Raw genomic sequence first — 20,868 nt, 5'->3', positions numbered from 1 at the left:
GGTTGGCCAGATATGTATAGATTTAATAATGCCTTGAATGAAAAACATCCTAATGTTTTGGATACTGAAAAAGGCGATATTTGTAATATGTTTATGCCAAGAGAGATCGGAAATGGGTAATGCTAAGAAGACACCTGGATCCCATCTAGAGATTTGAGTAGAGTCAAAAGTAAGACTGGAAATAAGGGTTGTTTTCCAAGTAATAACAGGATTGAGTTTTTAGCAGCATCAAATTTAACAAGGTGATTATAGTTCCTCTGTAAAAATGGATTGAAGAGGAGAATGAGACAGAAGTGCAATCTACTGTTAACGAACAAACCTGCTTATTGGCTGGTTCATTTGCAGTCAAATGGAGAAGGTCAATATATTTGAAGGAGAAGAGTAGATGAAACAACAGAGCTTTCTGGAATATTGTCCCTATTTGTAAAGTATGAGGCTAAAGATCCATCTACTATTACATGTAATATGTCCAGGGAGAGACAGCTGACAACTCAGTTGCAGAAGCCAGATGATAGAAGCATACATAATAGCCCTTTGTACCAAATCCAATCATATGCTTTAAAGATATTAAGAATAACCTCTTAATCTTTCCCATACTTTTCATGAAATGTTCAAACAAGAAATATTGACTGATAGTGGTCAAAATCTGGCAATTGTTTATTACTTGGGATTCAAGGTAAATCATTCTGATGTGCTAATGCTGCAATATATAACTGCTCTCAGAAATGGGACTCTGGTGAGGCAAATATTCCCGTCTTAAAAGATGAAGGCCATATTTTAGTCTAAATAAAAAATTCAGCCTATGCCCAATGGCTTAACACACAAATGAAAGCGTCTCAATCGGCTTAGACTCAGCTCACAAAAGAACTGCAAGAAGTCATCACCGAACCCAAAGCAAACTTTGTAAGAGCCAATTGCACTAAGCTTGTTTCTTGTTCAAATGGCAGTCAAGCCTGTTAGTTCCTTGCCAAGGCAGTTGGACGTAACTGTCCCTCCATGTTTCCACCTCTCACATACTGATGGTATAAGGCAGACATCCTCCACATCAGTTTTTCCTCCAGCCTTTGTATAATGACCAAGGAAAATCTCCTTCCACTATTCCATGAACTATCCACAGTATGCCTCTTTGAAATTTTGGCAGGAGGACATCAGAAAAATATTCAGTAACCCTCATACCACTAAGTCTCCCAGTCCTGATGGTATTCCTTGAGTAGTGCTGAACGCTTGTTTCATTCCATTTGAGCTAAATGTTGAAAGAAGCTGAAGCAGTGTAATAAATAACCCTATCTGTAAGTGAATGAACCATATCTGGAGGTGGGGGAAGGTATTATCTCTTTTCATTTTTCAGTCTGACTGAGCTAAAGTTCTCAAGAGAGCAGAAACAATGTGTAGGATATATTCCAAAATTGGCTCACTGATGCAACTTGTAAAGGCATTGGCTGAGAAAAATAAATAGCCTCAGGGATAAATTAATATCAGTATCAGTTACTGAATAGGAAAGATACAGCAGTACCAAGTTAAGGAAGGAATAGCAAACAATTCAATGCACAGGTTGTGCAGAAGAAATGGTTGAGAGATTTTGCATATATGGAGTGAGTTGGATGATAGAAAACTTACATAAAAGAGACAGCCTGCACTTGTGTTTGGCATCAGGAGCCTGGAAAAATTACTTCTACCCTGATGGTACTAAACCAGTAATTATTACAGATGACTTAAATTATCCAAACATTGATTGGGTAGAAGAGAAATCTAACAGTGAAGCAGAATTTATCGAGTTCTTATGAGATAACTTTATTAAGCAATATGTGAAAGAAGAAATTCAAAGTCAGAATATGTTAGATTTGTTCATAGCAACAAAGGATCTCTGCTATGAATGACTGTTTTGCCATCAGTTGGTGGCAGTAATTATGACATACCTTCCTGGAAAGTTCCTATTTTACCCCAAGAAGTCAAAGATTCAAAAAGATCCAGAGGTCAGAAACTACCTTAGTCAGGGAGATTCTTTCCAACATCTTTGTCCTTTAGTCTAATCTCATCTAAGAGGTCCTTTTATTATACACACAGCTCATCATGCTGTGCCTTAAACGCACTCAAATTCTCTGAAGACACCACACTCTCAGGCAAGGCATTTTGATCATTCACAGTTCTGCATGCAAAAAACCTGCTTCTCACTCCCTCCTTATAGAGCTTCAAGGGATGACCTCTGGTTCTCCCCTGATCTCCCACTGTTTTCTGTAGAACCTCTCCAATATTGATCCTGTAACAACCCCTTACTAACTTGTCTTTACCATATCTCCCCTCTTCCTCCTATCCACTAGACTCTGTAAATTGAATCTTCTCAACCTTTCTTCACATTCGACATTCCAGAGGTCAGAAACCACCTTAGTCAGTCGCCTCTAAACCCTTTCCAACATCTCTTCATCCTTTAATCTAATCAAAGCCTTATACGATGGAACAAGAATCTCACTATTTCTACAAGTCAGTGTACTCTGCATCATTCCCAGAAGTCTTTGCGTTGTCCTCACAATTTTGGCAATGTGTCCCCTGAATTTTAGATCCTTATCCACTATCACTCGCAAGATCTATTTTCTCCACCTACAACAATATATCTCCAAGCATAAATTTTACATCCCATCTTTGTTTCCCAAATTTTAAAACCTTACATTTTGTAACATTGAACTCGCATCCCCATTCACTCAATTTATTCAACTCTTCTTGTAAGGCCACATCTTCTCTACTCTTCATAATTCGTTCCAACTTTGCATCATCTTCAAAAACTGAATATCTTTGCCAATATCATTAACATACAAGTTAAACAGTAATGGCCCTAAAACAGACCCCTGAGGTACACCACTAGTGACTATCCTCTTCCTGGATATTGCTCCCCCGATACATAACTTGCTGATACCTATCAGATAGCCAGTCTACAATCCAGCGCACTAATCTAATATCCAACCCCATCCACTGTAATTTGACTATCAACTTATCAATGTGGTATATTGATGTTCTAATTAGGAAAAGTTAGATACCGAACTACAAAGCTGGAAATTATGACCAACTTAAGAGAATACTATCTTTGGTCCTGTGGTGTGTTACTGAATGGGAGAGATATCAGCAATGCATGGGGGAATCTTTGAAAAAGTACTTAAATGAGGCAGTATCTGAATGTATCCCCAGAGTTCGAAGAACTAATAAGGAAAAAGTAAAATGAATGTGCAACCTTATTATGCAAGCGATCCATAAGATTATGATGATGATATCAAAGTAATATTGTGAGAATAAGAGGAGTTATGAAATATATAAAGCACAGAAGCTGATGGGATTGTTCAATTGATGAATGCTCACTTTGCTATGATATATCAATCAGCTATATAAAACATGGCACACAATGCTGGAGAGACAGAGGTGCATGTGAAGGAAGTTGAAAAGCTGTTGCGTAATCTGGATAAGAATTCGACAGGCTTGTAAAATTTAGTCTCAGAAAAGATACAGAAATCGAAAGAATCTATGATAGATGAATTGTACAAGGGTTGGTAAAGATATGCAAAACTGTGCATGCATCTCTGGAGTGGTGGTAAAGATTTTAGAGAAGTTGGTAAGAACTTGCATACAGAATGGATTGACAGGCAAGCTATACTCTGCAAAAAACAGCATGGATTTATTAAAGGTAGGTCATATTTTAGTAATTTGCTCATATTTTATATTAGTGTTATGGCTAAGTTGTGTAAAAGAAATTTATACACTATGCCAGCAAAGGTTGGTCGATTGGTAGGGCCTCTGCTACTAATGGCTCAGTTAAGTAAGTTTGAGCATGGTTAGTTGAAAGGGGGCCAATCGTTCGATGCTGTTGGCACACTCCCTAGATGAGTCTTTGGACTCCCTGGAGGTGCCAAATAATAATAATGATACTGTTGGATTTTGCTAAGGCATTTGATAGGATACTACATGAAAGGCTGTTGCATAAACTGGAGAATATGGATTTGGAATATAAACTCTTGACTTAGATAAAGTAGATGGTTGTCAGATAGGTATCAAAAAGTAGTATATGGTGGGTGTGAATCTGCCAGCTTTAAGGTGACCACTGGTGTCTTAGAAATCAGTCCTTGGGATGTTGTTTGTCATAATTGGTAGCTTTGTAGTTTCACATTATACTCCTTCAGTGAAAGTTCTGCATGTAAAGCCACCTCCTGGCTCAACACTGCATGATCACCTTATCCACTTGGAGGCAAACTAGTTACCCTGGTTATGGCCAAATGCTAACAACAGCTCAATACTCCCTCAAACCCCGAGTCTCTTCTGCTACATGCTAGTTTAGATAATTATCTTATTAGCTATATAAATTGCATTTCTTTCCCACCCATGAGCCCCTTTCCTCCATTCAATCTGTCCTTTAATTGAAATCCACCATAACAATTATTTGCTCTGTGCTCATTTGAGCTAAGTAACAGATACAAGTAATCTACATATTTTGCACTTCCCCTGGCTATATATTTTGCACTTCCCCTGGCTATATATTTTGCTGTTAGCATTATCTCACACCAGTCTCGAATTATAACTCTCCCAACCCTATCTTCCTGCTGAACTTCTACTCTTGTTGAAGTTCAAATCCTCACCACAATATTCCCTCTGTTACCATCATTCTGTTCTTTCTCATCATCAACAAGTTCCTGCAGGCATTCTCAGGGATGTACATTATAGTATTACATGAAAAGTTTAAATAATTAATTTGTCATATAATTTCAATACCATCATCTTATGTTTCAATCTAAGACATTTTTTTTCTGCATCAACTGACCTAGATCTTAGTATTTTTTATATCTCTTCTTTCTATCCCTCCTAAAAATACAATATTCCTGATATTCTGTCCCTGTAATTATCTAATTTTCTGTTAACCAAGACTCACTGATACCTATCATTCATGACTAAGCTAAGCAATGCCAAAAACTCCTCACCCTTTTTTGCTTCTTCTAGTAGTAGTAGTATATAAAAATTGCACTATCTCCATCCCCACAATGAGCCTAAAGGTACCTTTGCATCTATTAATGACTATCTCATGAGAAACTGCTTCAGCTTTCTTTGATCTTTCCCTGATTTTTAAGAAATTATTTTCACCGGATTCACTCCATACAGCTAAAAACTGTATTATATACCATTCTCCTACACAACTGTAATCATGACCATTCTTTTCAGTTTGCTCCTACCATAGAGTAAAACATACTCTCTCTCCCTCTTTTGCTTCTTTCAGTGACTTTTCCATATCCTTTCACATTCCATACTTATCACCTTTTTTAAATTATTTGTACCTTGCCCAAAACTATTAACCCCTTCATTTTACCACTTTTGCATTCTAGTGCATCACAAACATCTAATGTTCATAATAAGAAAACTCAATTCTTTCATGTATTCATCAATCAAAAAATCCATTTTTCTTTGCCAAAGGAAATTCTCACTTGAATTTTCCATTTGTGGATTGTTAAGGTTCATTAAGACTCCATTAAAAGTAGCAAATGATGATTCACCTCTTCACACAAAATAACAGGGAATGATTTCTTATCCAGTATACTATCATATTTAAAGATTCATGGATTTGGACAGAACAAACAGGCCAATTCTAGCATATGAAAGCATACTGCCTTTTTACTTACTTCCATATGTATATCATATGATTCCTGTTTTCTTTATTCAACTCAACATTATCATCATCATCATCAAATTACTGACATGTACCCTCAAGGGGTGTACAGGATATGATAGTACTACATGAAAAGTTTACACCATTATTAACTTCCTATCTAAAATTTTCCTCCAAATCAGTCTCTTACTTGTCAAGACTCCAACATTATCAGATCTTATATTTCTATCGTCTAAGGCACTTTGTACGGTATCAATCCACCTATATCATGGTCTTCCTCTGGGTCGTTTTGCTGTAAACCTGGCAGAGAACACTTGTTTTGCTAATCTTTCTTTGCCCACTCTGTTTAAGTGACCATACCACCTGAGATTAGCTCTGCTAATGCATTCCTGGATGCTGACAATGTCAAGTTCTCTCCTAATATCCCCGTTTTTAATATGATATTGCCATTAATGCCATCTGTTCATGCTAATAATCTTTCTTAGGACTCTCATATCTGCAGTGTCTAGTCTTTGGTCAAGTGTTTTACTTCTGACCCAGCTCTCAGATCCCTAAGTTAAAATTGGTTTGAACACTGTCTTGTATAGCTAATTTAGTGTTCTGACTAATTTCTCTCTTATTCCATATGAATTTATTCAATTGACTTCCCACCACACCAGCTTTGCTGATTCTGTTGTCTATTTCTATATTTCATTTACCATCTTCACTAAAAATCGTGCCTAAGTAACTGAAATGTTTTACTTGTTCCACAGGTTCTCCGTTCACAACACAGTTGATAATTTCAAAAATTCTACCCATTTTCGTTGTCTTTGTCTTTTTAATGCTGACCTTCATACCATATCTATTACAACAGTTATTAAATTTAGTCAGGGAATCTGGCAAACTTGTAGTGGATTTATTTAGAGGTATAAGATCATCTGCATAAAGCAAAGAGCTGACATTAACATCTCCAATTCTGATATCATGTTTAATATCACTTTCCTTCATAATGTGATCCATATAGATAATGAATAACAAAGGGGATAATGTACATCCTTGTCTCACACCAGATTTAACATTAAACTATCTCCCTGTACTTCCTTCAATTCTAACTGCTGAATTACAACTCAAATGCAGACTAAGTATTGCATGATATAATGCCCCACTGACACCATATAACTGTAGCGTACTGAATAGCTTCTCTCTTGGAATCATATACCTTTTCCAGATCGACAAAACTTAAATACAGATCTTTGTTATATTCCAATGCTTTCTCGACTATTTGTCGTAAAATGAAGATCTGATTCAGACAGTCTCTATTTGGCCTGAATCCAGCTTGTTCTTCAAGCTTTTCTTCCACAATTCTTCTCAACTGTTTCTCAAGTATACTTGCATAGATCTTGCCAGGAATACTCAGTAGGAAAATATCTCTGTAATTCTCACATTCAGTTTTATTTCCCTTTTTATACATGGGCACTATTAGAGCTCTACTCCAATCATCGAGAATTCGTCCCTCGGTCCAGGTTTTCTGAACTATGCAGTGCAGCCACTGTATGACTTTTATACCACCATACTTCAGCATTTCTGGTCGAATATCATCTACTCCTGCTGCCTTTCCCCATTTCAAGCTTTTGATAGCTTTTTCTACTTCAAGTATGGATATGTATTCCTGACTGTATGCCTGTTGAGTGTTTTTTACCACTGTGCTATCACTGCTTGTTTCATTTAGCAAATTTTTAAAGTAATTACTCCATACTACAAGGATATCTTTTTCTCCCGTTTTCATGTCACCTTTATCATCTCTAACTCCTTTTACAGCACTCTTTCCTCCATTTCTAAGCTTCTTCAACAACCTCCAGAATATCTTACCACCTTCTTGATATTTATTTTCTATATTCTTGCCAAAGTTCTCCCATGACTTTTGTTTAGCTAATTTTACACACTGTCTAGCTTTCTTACATTTGTCTCTGTATTCTCTAAGAGCAAAAGCTGACTTATTTGCTAGGAACTTTTGATATGATTTCTTCTTTTAATTCACTGCCTCATTAACTCGTGTGTCCACCATGGAGTCCTGATTTTTCTATCTTTGCAGACAACTTCACCACATGCCTCTCTAATATCAATCAATCAGGGTTGTTAAAAATTTTTGTATTACTTTTTATACCCATAGTGAATTAACTTTTTCTAAGTATTAAAAGTAAAATGATTTCAAAGTGACTGGAAAATCATTCCAAAGAAAAAACACTGAAAATCAAAGCCAACTAGCAAGTATATTAGTAATTTTTTATATCCTCATTGGGATGTACCAGATATTTTGCCAATATAACATCATTTCAGGAGTAGTTTTTGATCCACATTTTGACAAATTTATTCATTGTTTATCAGGTGCGATTTCATCAGCTTTTGCATTTTGATCTTGTTAAACACTTGCATCAACCTGCCCTTATCTTGATTAACTTCTGCATCTGTGCCTACCATTTCTTTGATATTAGTCCTGCTTAAACATTACTGAATGCTAATGTGTAGAGTTCTTTTCTGATATCTTCATTTTAAGAGTTCTGTCATTGCTGCCATCTGTTAACTCATCGAATTTTTCTCAAAACTGATAAACTTTCAATCTGTGGTCTTCACTCTTTAATTGACTGTTCTCCCCCCCCTCCCCAACCAACCAACACTTTCTAATCCATATGTATGTCAAAATTGGTTTCGACACTTTCTTGTATACTGAAGCTTTGTTTATTGGCTAGTTTTCCACCAAGATTCTAAATCTCTTATAGAGTGTGTCCTAAAAGTCACTGCATAATTTGGTGAAACAGTGTGATTTTCAAACAAACTTTTAGTGCTCTAATTAATAGAATGCTATAACAAAAATTTGCTCTTTAAACATTCATCATGAATTTAATTACAACTATAAAACATCTCTATCACACTCTAAAAACTGTTATGTGAAAAATAATAAATTTGCATGTCATAATGAAAGTTTTGAAAATCATACTATTTTACCAAAATACACCTTTACCTTTACAATAACATTTACACCCCATATTAATTTACCACCTTCACTAAAAATTTTGTCTAAACATATAACCTGTTTCATTCACTACTGAGAATGCAATTTTTGTAGTTAATCATTTGCTAATATAATTTATCAAAATATTTCAGATGGAGAGTATGTCATCACTGAGGGAGATTTCAGTTGGTTTCTCATCAAGCTTCTAAATCTCTTATACAGAATGTCCTAAAATTAGAGAGTGCATAATTTCATGAAACGGTATGATTTTCAAAACTTCTTTAATTTGATGACACAAGCAAATTTCAGTTTGTTTATGACTGTAGTAAAGATATATATTACTAGGGTATGTAAGTTTCTAAAGATGGCCAATTGTTTGGTTTTGTCTAAAGTTGGTACTAGTGGTTGCATTGATAAAAACCAATGATAATAAAAACCAATGATAAAACAAAGAACTTTCTCAAGTTCTTTGTTTTATCATTGGTTTTTAGCATTTAATATTGATTGAGAACTTAAATTCCTCATTTTCTAGATAGATATGCATTCATTAGAATGCATAGAAAAATGCTGGCAGGTGTAAAATTATTAAAATTGAATTTTATCATTGGTTTTCAGCATTTAATAATTTTTCAAAATGATTACTATTACTGAGAACTTAAGTTCCTCATTTTCTAGATGAAGTCACAGTATTCATTAGAATGCATAGAAAAATGCCCGCAGGTGTAAAATTATTAAAATTGGAAGTTCTTATTTTTCTGTCCCTGCAGATAGGTGTTTTTCTGCAAATTTTCTTATCTCATCCATTAGAGTTGTATATATCTTGGTCAATAGTTCGCATCTGAAAGTGTTCTACTTTTTTTTTTATTTTGAAAATAAAAATGCATATATACACACACACGTTTATTTTCATCTAGTTTAGAACTGAAAATTTAGAAAATATTCAATCTACAATAAGATCAGTAAAACGTTTTACTTGCATCCTCTAAATTTGAATTTATATTCCTTTTTGCAATACATTATATAGTACTGCTGCCATATAAATTACTGATAGTCACACAAACAAGTATTTCTTAACAGTCTGTATCACAGGCCTACATATCGATTTACACCTTTTTTTTTTTTAGTGCAAACAACATTGCAGCAAAGCCATCCATTTAACATTACATAATAAATGATATTACAAATTTGTATTAGTTTTCTGGAAATAGTATTCATATTTATGAATTTAGGGACACAAAACACACATGTTGAAAAGATTATTTTACTGATTAATAATAAAATAATAACTTGATGTTTCGACCCCTGTATTGAGGTCATCATCAGAAGGATACATGTGTATAAGAACCAAGCTACATGCTGTTGCACTCTATACAGAGTGCAACACGTGGATGTGCTCTGTATGGAGTGCAACACGTCTATACGTGGATGCAGATCCACGTGGCACGAAAAACTTAGCATCTACCCAAGCCAAAGTGTTGCAACTAAAATTTGAGCTATCCAGTTACGTCAATCCAGAAATTTGGGATATTCTGGACAAGATCACAGATGACTCGGTCAAGCACCTATTACTCAAAAACAAAGAACAATTAATAACGAAGTTTCAAGCATTAAAACTAGAGGAAAGCACAAGACAATTAAGATGCCATAACAAAAGGAGCAGCCAATCACCCACAAATGCAGTTAGGAGCAACCAACCGCCATCAGACCATTGTCTGGTTATTAACCAATCTGATTACAACCTCACCCAAGGTGAACTCTTGCTACTGGAGAAAGGTTTAAATTACGCCATTGCTCCGAGGTCAGTAAATAAACTAGATATAATTTATCATATCGAGAGAGGTGTAATATCCCTCCCCGCCAATTTAGCTGACAAAATATGGATGGAAACTGCCTGTTTACTAATTTCAACCAAAAAATTAAGCAGCAACCTAAACAAAGCGGAAAAACTGGCCCTCAAATCCCTAAAAAAAAATAACCATGACATTATTATCACAAAAGCAGATAAAGGGAATGCCGATGTTGTTTTAAATCAGACAACCTACATGGAAAAAATAAACCATTTGATATTGGTCCACAACTCCTACCAAATGGTAAACTACAATCGCACAAAACGTATCAAAAAGAAAACAACTGAATTAATCAAATCCGTACACACGTGGCCTGAAGGGAAGAAAAAAAAATTATTACCTCATTATGCCCGCGCACCCAGAATTTATGGCCTGCCAAAAATACACAAAGCCGACACACCATTACATCCGATTGTTGAAGGAATTGACAGCCCAAATTATCACGTAGCCAAAAAATTAGTGGCCACACTCAAGGAATTGGTTGGTCATTCCCCTTCCTACATAAAAAAAAAATACACTACACTCAATGACCAAGATCTATTAGTCAGCTTTGACATAACTTCCCTTTTCACCAATGATACTATCTTGCTCTTACAGAACATATTTCCACACGACATCACAGCCCTCTTTGCCCACGTACTCCGCTCTGGTTATTTCGTGTGGCAAAACAATTTTTACCTTCAAAAAGAGGGTACAGCCATGGGCTTACCACTCCCCCTCCCCCCATAGCGAACTTTTATATGGAAGACTTTGAGCAACGAGCTCTAGAGTCGGCGTGCCTAAAGCCCAAAATTTGGCTCAGATACATCGACGATATTTTTGCCATTTGGCCGCGAAGCACTAAATACGTTCCTTAGCCACCTAAACAAACAACACAAATGCATCCAATTCACCATTGAAATTTAAAAAAAAAAAAAAAAAAATCTCTTCTGTTCCTAGACACACTCGTCACATGTCTTTCTTCAGGCTCTCCTTCTCAGTTTACCACAAACCTACATACACAAACTTCTTATCACCACCCAACACAAAAACTAGGGATCATAAGCACCCTTAAACACAGAGCTCAAACTATTTGTTCAAATGAACAAGCTCTTAACCATGAATATGAGGCCATCAAACATACCTTTATAAAAACCATTCACAAGATCCTCCACAAAGATACCACTAATAACAAAAAAGATTTCAAGAATGCTATTGCTATACCATATGTTAGAGGCATTTCCAAAAAAAACAGATCAGAACACTACACAAATACAACATCAAAACCACCTTTAAACCCCCGACAAAATTAAGTGTGGCAGAGGATTCTTCCAAGGATCCTCTGTCACACCTAGCCCACCCAGGGGTTTACAAAATACAATGCACATGTAACATACCATACATAGGGCAAACCATCCCAATCAGGAAGGATGAACACAGACTCATAAAATACCTCCATTTTGGAAAAGCCAGCCTTTCTGACCACGCACTTCAAACATACCACAGAATAGATTGGAAAGGTACTGAGTCCCTACACTGCACCAAAACTTGGTTCTAGTGGAAATTCAAGGAAGCATGTGAAATGTTCAAACATGATCCAAATCTGAATAAGAATGATGGTCTAACCATTCCAAGAATGTGGAGGACCCATCTGCAACCTTCATAGCAACCACAAGGAAAAATCTCAATACAAGAAGTCTTGGTGAATTTCCCCCCCCCCCCCCCTGAACATTCAATAGCAACCTGTATACTGTGCAAATCCAGAAGATAATCATAATATAACAATATGAACTGTATAATTCCAGAAGAATCCTAGTACGCAAGGACTTTAGCAGAGTTTATTGTAGTTTTTATTGGTATATTTTTTAATCACTAGAGGGCAGGCTAAAAAAAAAAGATTAGTTAACAAAGTAGATGTAATTTACCTGTATAGAGTGCAACAGCGTGTAGCTTGGTTCTTATACACATGTATCCTTCTGATGATGACCTCAATACAGGGGTCGAAACATCAAGTTATTATTAATCAGTAAAATAATCTTTTCAACACGTGTGTTTTGTGTCCCTAAATTCATAAATATGAATACTGATCACTGTGTAACCTTAAAAGAAAGAGTGGAAATAGTATTTATTGAAAGTTCCGTCAGATAAAGAAAAGAACTGAAACTTAGTACTGCATTTATCATTCAAATATTTTTTTATTATTATCTTTCTATATTTTCACACTTCTGCCTCTGACCTGCAAAGCTGATTCGACGTCATGGTTTATAGTGCAACATATCTTTATAACAATCTTTTATTTTCTCCCACATAAAAACTATAGTACGTAGAGCTGCCATGGCAAAGGAATATTCAAGAAATTAGATACAAACAGTTTAAGTTAAACGACATAGATCCTAAACTAAAAATTGCAGTTTAGCTGCCACTCTAAACATGCACTGCAATAAAATGTAAGCATATAGTTAAGACAATTTTTCATTATCAAAAATCTCAGTAAAGATTTGCGTTCAAAGTTTTTATTTACAAATGGAGGGGAAGGGGGCATAGCAAAGATTAAAACCTGTATCACAGGTATGAAGTTGGTTTCAAAAGTTTACTTTAATACCAAATTTCTTCTGCTTATTCTGAAATCTTTATTACAAGATAAAAATAAATAAATAAAAACAAAAAATGTTAACAATTAACTTTGCAACTTAATTCTCTTTTTATTTTTGTTCTATTCTTACAGTCTTGGTTACACAATAGTTTGTTTTACTTCGGACAGGTTATTTTGAAATATATGTAATTGATATATTTATTTTTTCTAATGGAATATCATAACCTACTACTTATAGCTGGGCTGGATAGATTTTATGTTGCTTCTCTCCAATCAATAAGCTGTGGTATAGATATCTGTGATTATCTTTAGCTGTTAGACGATTTTCATCACCAGATGTGAGACTACCACATCCTGCTTATTGGAGGCCTGAAATGGCTTGTAAAAGTATCAGATATGGTCTATAGTATTTAAATATTATTTTAACTCAATCTGATCCACTAATGTACGATAGGCATACAACTGTGGGGACAGAATTATTCTGACAGGCCTCTACAAATTTAACTGTAAAGCAAGCAGCAGCACTAGGATAAGACACTGGAACAATTTTCAAGTCACTGTTTCATCAATGGTATGTCTGGAAAATGAGATCACCTCTGTGCTATACACTCAGCTGTTTTTTGTATTTAAACATTCATATATTTAGTGATGAAAAAAAAATAATAATGCAAAAATAAACATGATCTGACTATAAAATGAAATGAGTATTACAAAAGGTATTCTGTTTAAGCTAGCTGTTTCTAAGCAAAATTAAGTAGATGAAATCATAGACTTAAAATATTAAGTCAATAAAATTATTCTTTTACTTCTGTGACATGCCTCTAAACTTGAAAAACCTGGGTTCAAATCCTGTCATGGATGTGAGGAAACATTTTATAAACTTTTTTTCAAGCAGAGCCATAACTATAAACAGCAATTTCCTTGTCTTCCTTCTTCATCTTATAAGTATAAAAAAAAATGCCTGAGAATACCATTTCACTGGTATTCTCAGGGTATTCAACCTTAACACTGATGCCTCTGGCCTTTTGTTATTGATATCATGAACGTTCCCTAATACATGAAAATACTTATATATATATATATGGGGGGACCATTCTTCAATCCCCTTGGGGTTCTCTAGATAGGAGGGCTGTAGATGAAGTATTTAGGTCAGAATTTATATATTGTATTAATCTGTCTCAGAAGAGTGAAATGATTCAAAAAGCATTTCTTTCTTTCTTCCTTTATAAGGCAACACTTATGAAGAATACCAATATTAGTGATATTTCACTTATTAGAATAAGCAAAAGAAATGTGATATTTTGTAAACATTAAATAATATATACAAACAGCATCATTTGATTAGTCCATAGAATTAAAATACAAAACCTATCATAATCTAAAGCTGCCATAAATTTAAAAAAAAATAAAAATAAGATGCCACAATTGACAACATTTTAAAATTACATTTTCATGTAGATTTGTATTTCTGAAAATTACTTTCATGATGTCCATAAAGCTTAGCTCTTTTAATGTTACATTTTCATGTTTTCCTGTAAGTTAAAAAAAAAAAAAAAAAAAAAAAAAAAAAAAAAAAAACCTGTCTCAAGACATATATTGTAGATAAGAAAATTGTGCGACAGCTACAGGATTTTCAAAAGCCAATCTCATTTTCATTCTTTTGTTATAATCCACAAAGTAACATCAAAGAATACTTGGTTTTTCAGTAATAAAGGAACAAAAAGTATAAGAATTCTAACATTAACAAACTTTAAATTTCTTCATATATTGCATATATTCATTTTGTGATTAGCACAGTTGGCATCACCACTATAAAGATGTTTTTTTTTTTTTATTTTTATAAAAATTTTGATATATGTAATTTAATAATATATACAAATCGAGTTTCACTATGGCTGAAATATCCTGGAACATTATTTAAAAAAGGCATTCCCTCTACAATAAAGGATGACAGCTATTACTCAGAAATAAAACAATGCATTATACATTCCATGAATAAAAGAATAATTTTGGAAAATATGCATCATATACCTAGTAAAGATAACAGTCACATTCATGAACCCATGATTTTTTTATTCCAAAATTCTTAAAATAATGTCAATGTTCTAAATCAGAATTTTAAAAATGTTAAAATTTAAAAAAAATTCAAATTGATAGCAAATATGTATTAGATAGTTGTAATAAAAAAAATTATCTTAAATTCTATGATTCCTCTTGTCTGCAATTTCAAATTTAATAATTCAAAGAAACTGTAAATTTAATGCGGTTTTTAATTAAACTCAAAATAGGTCAAATTGGATTCTATAATTTGAAAATCTATTATATTGGATTGTTGGGGGAGGGGAAGGGAATAGAGAATTTTTGTGTGATTTGAAGATAAGCGATGCTAAATTTTCTCATTATAAAGAGAACAAACCTAGGAAAAGACCTCAAGAACTATCTCACATTTAATGTGACTATAATTTAGTGTAAACTTGATATGTGCAGCCTTTAATAAATTCAATATAGTGTAGAGATCTCTTAAACTTTATAACTGGTTTTATAAACTTATTATATGAACGCCTACATTATAAAATCTTGTAAGTGTGTAGCCCCTTGGATATAACTTGATTTAATCAGAAATGAACCCGTGCACAATGCAAGATTTAGAATGAGATTTTAAACACATTTTATCTAAATGTCAGACTTATCCTCAAAAATAATACATAGATTACTACTATCTTTTAAAATGTCACATTTATTCTACAACTCCCACAGATGACTATAGCTATCTTAGCTGCAAAAGGATGAAAAAAATAAGCTATTAGTATATTGGGAGGACCAAGGGTTTGATATAATGAAGAAAACTGACACTTGCTTGGAACAATTATAGCCATTCATTTCTGAAAGTATTTTGTATTTAAGTTACTATAGCATTAACTGCAATGATAACTATCTCTAAACTGCTTAACATAAGCTACAATCAAAATACTTTTACATATGTCTAATCTTTGCATCTAATTCTACTTAAAATGATTTCATTGTTGCACTTGATTTCAGAAATTTCGATTTGTGGGGATAACTGAAATTATGTTGATGTAAACAAGACTATTTAAGTAGGAACAAAATTGGAATGGCATGCAATTCCAACTTTATATACATATATAGCAATCAGAGAAAATGGAATAAATTTTTTGTAAGTTTATAAGTTTTTTCATGCTAGGAATTTAAAATGAAATAAATATATTTAATCCTCTTTTACTAATCTATTGAACAAAGCACACTGATGTTTATCTTATAATTTATAAACTAAATATTACTGGTAATGAAAAGGATTATGATAATCATCAGTAACATAATTAAAATATGCTCAGGGAATCCCCCCCACACACACACCGGCTATCTGAAATCCAAATTGAGTTTTTATTCTTTCCTTAAGTTAATGATACAAAACAACACAGTATGAGATATACTGCTGTTCTTTGACAAGAAAAATCTTGGAATTGCAATTAACACACACACACACACACACACACACACACACACACACACACACACACACACACACACACACACACACACACACACACACGTGAATACATGTACCAAAGCTTTGTTTTTCCTAATGTCATGGAAAATAATATACCCCACAAAGAATTCTACATTGAACCACAAGGCATGGCTAATTAAACTACATATCTGGTAACCCCACACCCACTTGCAGAAATGTAAATCATTATTAAAGAACATTTCAACACTTGATCATATGTTCTTAAAAATATTGCAGATGCAATGAACTAAACTAAGAAGACTATTATTAGCCTCACTTTTTTTGTCCATTATTTTAGAATATTTTCCTTTTGATTTATGAATGAATAAATGAATATACACACAAATTTTCTTCAAGTATGAGACCAATATCCTGTTTGTTTGAAGTGGCTTGGAAAAGAAAATTCATTTGGTATCTAGAGCAGAGGAACTAGATCATTATCTAACCCTTAACTTGCCTATGGCACTAAGATATATCATAGACTTTTACAATATTTCAGCTTCGTATAAAAATATTTGTTATTGTTTTTAAGAATGGGAAAACTATGGAAAGCAAAGTCTTTTATGTTGCCTAAATAACAATAACCAAAGGATGAAATAGTGCAAAATATTCTGAGCTTGATGTACCATCTGAAGAATCTATAAATTAGACTTAAATCCTGCATAGACATTATGTATTGGTAATATAATCCGTTTCAAATTGAAAAACATGATGTAAAAATTAAATTATATACCTTTTTGAGAGCCCATTCAAATTTTAAGCCTCAGAAAAAAAATTCCGTTGTTTTTAGCATTAGAAATAAGATTTCAATGCAGGTGCAAAATTGAAACCATAATCTAGGGCTGAAAAGACAATTGATGGAAATGAAGTCATTAAGAATGTAAGCTGCTTTTTTAATGTGTCAACTATTGAAATGTTCAATTATAATAATTTACATAATATTCCTTGATACAACAAGAATATAATGAATTTAGTTTTATAAAAAACTAAACAGATACTTAATTCTAAGGATGTCAAACATCAATAAATATCGTGTTTCTTAAATTTAAAGAGATACCAAGAAGATATTCAAGAAACAAATAAATAATGATGGCGCTATACTCAGCTAACATGTAATGTCATCTTCACATTTGTTTGCAAATACTCAAAGAAAAGAACAAAAAAAAATATATAACACTTAAGTAATTCAAGATGAAAATAGACGTAAATTCGGTTTATATTTAATTTTATGGAATCTAAATTATTCATCCCCCCCCCCTTGAAAACTTGAATAAAAATAAACATCTGGTCTTTGGACAGCTGTCTTCTCACTACTAAGGACTAGAGCTTTGTTTTAAAGGCTGCTTTACTGAATGCATAATGAAGTTAGTGCATGTTCTGGAAGCTTTATTTTGTGCTTACAAATTTACACAATAATTAAAATTACTATATGAGATGAAGAAAAGGAATATTTTGTCCCTCTTCAGTTTTTAAATCTCTTAAATATTATTCAGAGCTGCCAGAATAAAATATTGAAACTGTTGCATTTATGCAATTTTTTTTTTTTTTTATTGTAACCACATTTACACCTTGATATATCACTTTTTGAATTGAATACTATCAGTTATTTTGAAGTGAAATGAAATTTCACAGCACATTTCATCCAATTAGTATAACTTTTTTTTTTTTAAACACACTGCACTGTCTTTCCAAATGTCATCATCAGATAGATCCCCCCATCTCCCCTCCTTGCTTCAGTGAATAATTTGTTTTTATGTACACAGAGTATGGACCGCAATATCTTGAATTTAAGAGCTGATCTATATAACGAAATTATCTGATAATTAAAACTATCAACTTCGTTTTCCTCATTACAAATGTTATAAGCTAAAATTTTATAACTGCTGTAACAGAAGAAACTGTTACAGCAGTTACATACTGAGTACATGGAAATGAAAAAGAAATGTTTCATAAAATTACTTCCCTTATACTTTATATGATGTTTGAATCAACTAATAGCCATGTTCAAAAATCTCATTACTCCTATGAATATGTGCATCTAGGCTGAGTTATGTTGAGTTATTCAACAGCAGCCTAGCATAGTGGAATATCAAGGCTACAATGTTGGTATGTGTTCAATATTAGTAATACTTATTACTTTTCTTTTTCAGCTACTTATTCAATGTTCTTAGAAATACAAAATTATATAAAATAATTCTTCACATCATTCTGTACAAAATTTTTTAAGATAAGAGTTAAGATGCACAGCAACATCTGTGCAAGAAAGAGATTGCTTCTAAAATAATATCTCCTATAGCAAAGCAGGTTTTCAGTATTATAAATTTTACCATTTAGAATACAGAAAAAAAAAATTATCTAAAAAATACAGATAAGTTATATCCCAAGCTGGCTCATACATATGCATCTGGTTCAAAACTAGTTCAAAAAATTATGTTATTTTTGATGGGCACATATGTGCAAATAGAGACACATGCACTATCAATGATTTTCATTTAAAAACAAAGCATTTACTGGAGTAGTTTGTTTTAACTTCCCATTTAATCTTTTATGGAACCATTCTACATCATAGCAAACTTCTATACATATTTAGGCTTTTTTTGTTTGGTTTTGTTTTTTGCAGTATATATTGTTCCAGAGGAAGGAGTTGTACATATTACAGAAGTTTTTTTTTTCTTTCACACAAAAACACAAATGGGGAGGGGAGGGGGAGAATTAAAACACAATCCATTTACTTTGGGTCATTACTTCAACCGGTATAAAATAAAAACAAATTCAAACAACTAGTTAAACAAGAATGGCTGAACACATGGTGGGGAAAGCATCATCAGAGAATAATGTACTGCATACATCCCGCCTCTGACATGTTGCTCCTGTTCAGTATAATAAAATAAAATGGCACTCACGTAGCATCCTGTAATGCTGTTTGAACCAAGACATCTAATCAGGTGTCTTCCTTTGCTTTGTCACGTTACTCCATTGTCTACTAAAGAACTACCACATATACCTGCGGTTTTCATTTCTACCCTACTATCGATGTACAGGTGCAAAGCTGGACATATGGGAGGGAGGGAGGGAAGAAAAAAGCTTTTATATTAAGAAAAATTTATTTTAAAACTTTTCTTTGTCTCACTCATTATCTTAAACTATCACCACCATTTTCCTAGTTATGAGTGTACCAAATATAGCTAAAGGGAACATACAACAGACAATTTTGCACTTACATAATTTAGTCTTAATAAGAATCTGTATAATTTTGAGCATTTAACCATAACAATATGTGAATATAATAAATATACAAGAAAAAATGAGAAATCTCAATAGTATTTAGGGAACTGGGAGAAAAAGGTAGGGAAAAAGATGGTGATGGATACATGTTGAAGAGGACTCATAAGTGCACTCACATACATCCAAGTATGTTTGTGTGTGTATTTAGGCCACGAATCTTGCAAGAACAGCCATTCCATACAAGGAATACACAGGTATATATGATAACTTTGCTTACTCAGCAACACTCTAAGAAAGCCAGTTTCCTTTCCAGTCTCATAAAAAATATCTGTAATGCCAGAATGTGTGTATTTCTGAATGGCCGAACAATACTTCTCCCCATGAGAAGTCCATACCTAGTCCAACTAATGAGCTGTATTATGTTTAGAAACATGGTATATACAAGGCAAGGAGCAACTCATTGTCAAGGAGGCACTGGAGATATGATAGGTGATGATGGACGAAGATGGTGCATCAATGGGTTTCAGTCTTTCACCAGTCTATAAATGTGATGCTGAGCTCCGTGTTCACTTGTAGATACCTCAAACACATAAGCTATGCACAATAAAGTATCTTGTGTGTCTCTGTTGGTTACCACCTGAAAAAAAGGCATAAATTTAATTACTAATATATGTTAATATAAAACTATTAACTATAATCATTACAACAGTAGGTATAGCAGAATATGTATGCTCCTTGAAAATGTGTATCAGGTATTGAATGATAATGTAAAATTAATATTATTTATATCACTTAAAAATGGGAGCAATATTTAATAATTTAATAAGTGACTGCTTCAAAATATTTGGGATTTATTCTTATGTTGTTCATGAATTAGAGGAGCTTTACTCAGAATAAGCACCGAAAATTTTCTTTCGTTATCAAGATACTAGTTCATTAACAACTGAATGGGATCTCTTTTACCATCTAAAAATATCTTAAGTTGTAGCTTATTGTGCATATAAAATTCATTTTGAAACAGTTCATTTAATAAGCCAAAACCTCCTCTTTCCAATCAATAAAGACAGAAGTTAA

General features: G+C 33.4%; 1 protein-coding gene across 3 annotated transcripts in view; it reads right to left on the bottom strand.

Annotated features, from left to right (window-relative positions):
- Positions 1-14,632: 14,632 nt before the first annotated feature.
- The window catches only part of sd (TEA domain transcription factor 1 homolog scalloped), a 336,647-nt gene continuing 330,411 nt past the window's right edge, over positions 14,633-20,868 (bottom strand). For all 3 annotated transcript variants that reach the window (XM_090407968.1, XM_090407969.1, XM_090407971.1), the window contains exon 12: positions 14,633-20,431. In XM_090407968.1, coding sequence (XP_090264094.1) covers positions 20,318-20,431 — 114 coding nt within the window. In that variant the 3' untranslated portion in view covers positions 14,633-20,317. The remainder of the gene's footprint in view (positions 20,432-20,868) is intronic.

The sequence above is a fragment of the Typopeltis vanoorti genome, chromosome 18 (genome assembly GCF_054136105.1).
Source record: "Typopeltis vanoorti isolate ZY-2024b chromosome 18, IOZ_Tvanoo_1.0, whole genome shotgun sequence".
Taxonomy (NCBI): domain Eukaryota; kingdom Metazoa; phylum Arthropoda; class Arachnida; order Uropygi; family Thelyphonidae; genus Typopeltis; species Typopeltis vanoorti.
The sequence above is the reverse complement of the archived record's forward strand: the minus strand, read 5'-3'. Positions and strand labels throughout refer to the sequence as shown.